This window comes from Montipora foliosa, chromosome 6 (genome assembly GCF_036669935.1).
Source record: "Montipora foliosa isolate CH-2021 chromosome 6, ASM3666993v2, whole genome shotgun sequence".
NCBI lineage: Eukaryota > Metazoa > Cnidaria > Anthozoa > Scleractinia > Acroporidae > Montipora > Montipora foliosa.
This window is the reverse complement of record NC_090874.1, coordinates 44,552,584-44,557,617: the sequence shown is the minus strand read 5'-3', so window position 1 is coordinate 44,557,617 and position 5,034 is coordinate 44,552,584. Positions and strand designations below refer to the sequence as shown.

At 41.1% G+C, this 5,034-nt stretch overlaps 1 protein-coding gene across 1 annotated transcript; it reads left to right on the top strand.

Annotated features, from left to right (window-relative positions):
* Nucleotides 1–1,229: 1,229 nt before the first annotated feature.
* LOC138009113 (uncharacterized) lies at nt 1,230–4,652 on the top strand. Its single transcript, XM_068856414.1, has 2 exons — nt 1,230–2,401; nt 3,231–4,652. The coding sequence occupies exons 1-2, from the start codon at nt 1,336–1,338 to the stop codon at nt 4,280–4,282; spliced, it is 2,118 nt and encodes a 705-aa protein (XP_068712515.1). The 5' UTR covers nt 1,230–1,335; the 3' UTR covers nt 4,283–4,652.
* Nucleotides 4,653–5,034: the final 382 nt, after the last annotated feature.

Here is a 5,034-nt window from a genome sequence, read left to right as displayed (position 1 = left end):
AAGGGCCACGGGTCAATAGCCCATTCGGCTTCGCCCCATGGCTATTGGGTCTTATTGTTAATTGTTTCTCCAAACTATAGCATTAGTGACGAGGCACTTTGGTCCCTGCTTCTGACCAAAAATGATTGTTTTTCTTTATAAATGATCAAAATAAGCCTTTCTTTATATCTTAAGGTGTACCGATGGTTTCAACATTCGCTAATTTTGGGCTTAGGATATTCGGCATAAGAACGTTCCATTTTTAGCTACAAAATTGGTGATGTGTGGAAGCCAGCGTGGATGACCATCCCAGAAGTGTCAAAGGCTCGTCAAGATTTAATCAAATGTTAATGTAAGCGAGAATGTTCCAGGTGCAAATCTATATTGGACACCTCTATGTCGGTGCAAATGCAATATGATAAGCGCTGGTCAAAAAATTAGTTAGAATTAGGGAACTAAGTAATTTAGCGAAGAAAGGCACGCCCGCAAAGCGTCTTGGAGATCAATATTCTTAAAAGATTACCGAAAATAGCAATAAAAACTGTTTAACCTCTTTTGCCTAAATACAAGTAGTTTTCGTGAAGTTTCAATCGTCAATTTGCCTTCAAAAACACTTTCTTTTTTCCACCTGAGCTTGGTAACCAGGCAGTCCAGGTTGTGACGTATTTTTGAAGTTTGTCTCCACGTAAGCGAAAGTTGTTAGGTATATCCTAAGGAATCTGTGTGCAAAGTTTGGTGCTTTTTTTCACTCTGGTTAAAATTGTACACTTAGGAACCTGGTAAATCCATCAGCCCTGGGTGCATTATGGCCACGAGCTTTCGAAAGGGAACGAGGATACTTAAAATGTAATACCACTTTCATTTGTCTGAAATTAGGAGGCTTAGCCAAAGTGACCAAGATGTAGTTATAAGTGTCTTCGTTTATGTTATATGCCGACTATGTGTTTATTGCACTGCTTGGTAGGACATCAGTGTCTTTGGTGTGGGCCAACTTTTACGGTAAGTTCAAATCGATTGCCTAAACACCAATCAGTTTTGCGATTCAGCTTTAAACTGTATAATTCGTTAGAAGAGTGAAGAATGATGTCGCACTTTTCCATTCTACTGCGTCAAAAGAGTAAAAAACGTCCTCATGCTTTGTAATATGTCATTTACACAACCAATGATTCGAATCAATAGGAGAGAATTGGGCCACTTGTTCATAAAAGTGTTTAAAAGTTATTCATTATTTACGCAAACATGATATCACCAGTCACAAAAGCGACAAACGGTCGAAACACAGTTGCGATAAATATGCAGGGTTCTGTTTTATAAATCACAGAAAGGAAGGTTCGAGTCCTTCACTTAGATACAAGCATGACATGGTTTTGTTATGGTGGGACTGTTCGGGTTGCATTCTGTTCAGTTGTTTGTTTGTTGTATCATCTTGGAAGTGTTAATCCAAAACCATTACCTCAAGAAGGTGGCTCAGTGACTCAAACTGGTGAACCATCACATTTTCAAGTCGATGATAAGGCGGCTGAGATTGAAGTTAATGCTAACCCAGCTGGGGTGAAAGTCAACGCCAAACCAGCGTCTCTTCAAGTTGTCGCAAAACCTGGCACTCCAGCTGTCCCAATATTCCATCCATCAATACACCTGGCGCAGCACTATGCACCTCCTCCGGTCATTCATCGCCAACCAGCTGTGTTTTTTCATGGGTGTTACCATTTTCCTTATTGCCACAACTGGTTTTATAATGGAATAAAACGAGGAAAGTTTCCAACGCCTAGCAGTGATGAAACCCCTGTCAGGGCACACAAATCAGACATTCCGCGAGAAAATAAACACATAAACGACGTGAAGGAATGGAAGCGTCAATTTATATCCCCTGTTCCACAACTTGTACAACCCTCATCATTTGATGGTTTGGGAGCCCTCGGTTCTTTTGGATCGTATGGATACGGGCCCTATTCTCCGTTTTCACGCGTAAGCTCTCCTTTAGGGGCGTATAATCTGCAAACAAATCCTCAAGTACGATCTTTTGCATTGCCCTCTCAGTTTGGTTATCCAGAGGGGTCGGAACAAACTGCTTTCACGAGAGGCATCGTTCCTGTCATGGCAGATCCTCAGGAAAATCCCGACGTTTTGCGTGGATTTGAGAAACTGTACAAGGAGCTCAACAGACTCAAGGCGATATACAACGACATCTTGAGACAAGGAAGCCATAATACTTTGCAAAGTTTAGGATATGGTAGTGCAATGGATCTTAATGGTGCGAGGAGCTCTAGTGCAGTGAGGGGTGGCCTAAATTATGTGCCTTCAAATCTACAAACCGTTCAATATGTTGATCCTGTGAGTTTGGGAAAACTTTACCTGCCTTCACAATTGTCTCAACTTTACGCGCCACAAGGCTCTTTGATGCAGTCCAATGGAATCACAGGTATTTTCCCAAGAACAAACAAGTGATACTTCAATATGCCTTAAAGTGACAAAGATGTCAATAGTCAGAAATAGTCAGAAAGGAAAAACTTCCGTGTCGCAAAAGTGAGAGACAGCACATGAGAAAACAATTTTCAAATATATAAAAGTGAAAAGATCAGAATAATTTAAATTCGGCCTATAGGCTACTTACTTCCTGGCAAAACTCACACAACTTTAATAGTTTGATTTAGTCGATTTCACCTTCAAGTTGGTTTTTCAAAAGTTAAGTGAGGTAGATCGCCTATCTACCATACGATTTAGTGCTTTCGCAGATGAGATTGAAGCCAGTTGTCAATTGGATTATCCCACAAATTCACATTCCTTGTGCGATCCAAAAAAGCCATGGAAATCGGGTGAAATAGCAACTCTCTTACCGTGAAAGGTGCTTGGCTCGCTAACCGAGCCAAAAACAAAAGACTAAACAATTGAAAACATGAATTACACTTAAAAACAATGGAAGCTGCTCACAATACCAAACAATAGCAGGCTACGAGAGCTGCTATACAACTGTAAAAAACTGCCTCTGATATTCTATTCAAAAAAACGCACGCGATTACCGACTATGACTACCGTCCAATGTAAAAGGTTCTCAGGAATGGCTAGATTTTGCACTTGTCAAGATTTCGTCGGTTGGCAATTTGCACGGACAAACAGTGTTATTTAGATTTATCCCAACTAAACAATAACTATAAAGGTTTTCTTAAAAATCGCAATTGCGCTGCCACAATCTCTACCTAATTGTGAAATGGGAATTTTTGATTAGCTTTTTTAATGTCTGTTGTCTTCAGGGTCCTCACTTGGTGAGCAAGCCATTTCCCCATATGTCGCACTGTCTCCTATGCTGCAGCGACTGCAATTAGTAGGCAGGTCAAAAGTCCCAGGGGAATCAGCGAAGAAAACAAAGAAGCGTAAAGGGTTCATGAAAGGGAAAAAAAAGGTCAAACGGCAAGCCATAGTTGAACCAATCGTGCCTGAAGAACAGAGTGATGTGGATGATTTAATACAAGATGGCATTTCTCAAGACTACAAGCGACAATTTATTTTTGCACCAGCTCTGGAAACAGCAGCGCAGCAATATCAGCCATTTCCGTCATCAGTGTTGCAGGAAACTTTGCATCCCCAGATAGGTCAGTTACAACTTCAGCAGCTGATGGAGCAGCAGTCTCTCGTACCACAGAATGTTGGGTTGCAGCCAATGAGGATAAATTCAGTACCTGTGGTACAAACAGGAATGTCAGGGTCTCAGCAGCTTGGAAATTTCCTTCCGTTGGAATCAGCGCCACTTAGGTACCTAGCACCTTCTGTGATGTCATCGATGGAAGCGCTTCGTTCAAGATTGACTGGTAGATTGTCCCCCTTGATGTCCTCATCATTAGTTCCTTCAAGTTTAATATCCCCACTTCGTTTCAGTGGGTTGTCTCAGCCACGAAATGCCTTAGGTTCGATACAAGATTTTTCTTCTGGGTCTCTCTTCCAAGGCAGACCAGTTTTTCGTCAGCCAAGTAGATATGGATTTCAGAGGTACACGAGACGTTCCCTTCTACGGCCTCAATATCGCAGACAGTTGGATAACATCCGGGAAGAGCATTTAGATGCACTAGAGCCAGAAATTTTAGGGAAGGAGGAAATAACAACACCAGGAACTTACACAACTGAACGCGTACCAACTTCTGAGGGAGAAACTCTTATTAATTCATCTGTTGGGTTTGGGCCAATCACAGTTGAAGCTAAGACTGCCGAGGGCGCTAGGGCAGAGGAGGCTGGTGTAGAAGATAAACGAGAAAGTATTGCCAGGCTGTTTCACAGTAATAACAAAAGACCGTTAAAGAAAAAGCTGTGACTTTACGTGACTTTAATATGCTGGAAACTGTTTGCTATGCATGCGCTCAACAGGAACGATCGCCTTGCTAAGATAGGACTTAACGTTTTGAAAATGAGTTGGCCAGCGAATCTTTTAATTAATGAAATATTTTTTGAAAGTACCAATTTAAACAATACGAACTCAATCGCGTTTATGAAACAGGAACAACAGTCTCTTATGTTAAGCTTGATTTGAGGTTGAAGCATCAAATCACATGGGGAAACATCACATGGTGCTAAGTAAAATTAAGAATTAATATCACTTGTGTTTTTAAGTTAAGGCGTGCAGATCTCAATAATCGCATGATTTTCGTAGTAATTAAACATACCCTTACGGGTGTCTTAACGAGGTTAAACATAGTTTTACTCGAATATCTCCGAAATAATTACACACGGTTAAATTATTTTCGTAAACTGCCAAGACGACATCCCCCTTTTTTATTCAAGTGTCAATTGTATACTGAGGCACTAATTGGGGACAAAGCACAGCAATGAAATCAAATCATAGGTTGGTTTTTTGATGGGAGGGGGAAAAACCTCTCGGAGCGGAGTAGAGAAAGAACAAACTCAACCCACATGTGAATTGAAGCCAGGCCACATTAATGGAAGGCGAGTACTCTCACCACTGCGTCATCCTTCCCCCCTGCTTCAGTGGTAGCCATATACAAAGTTTCAGAGTTTTTGTAGTTTAAATTTCATCTCTGTTAGAAAATGGGCAAAGATTTGTTGAGG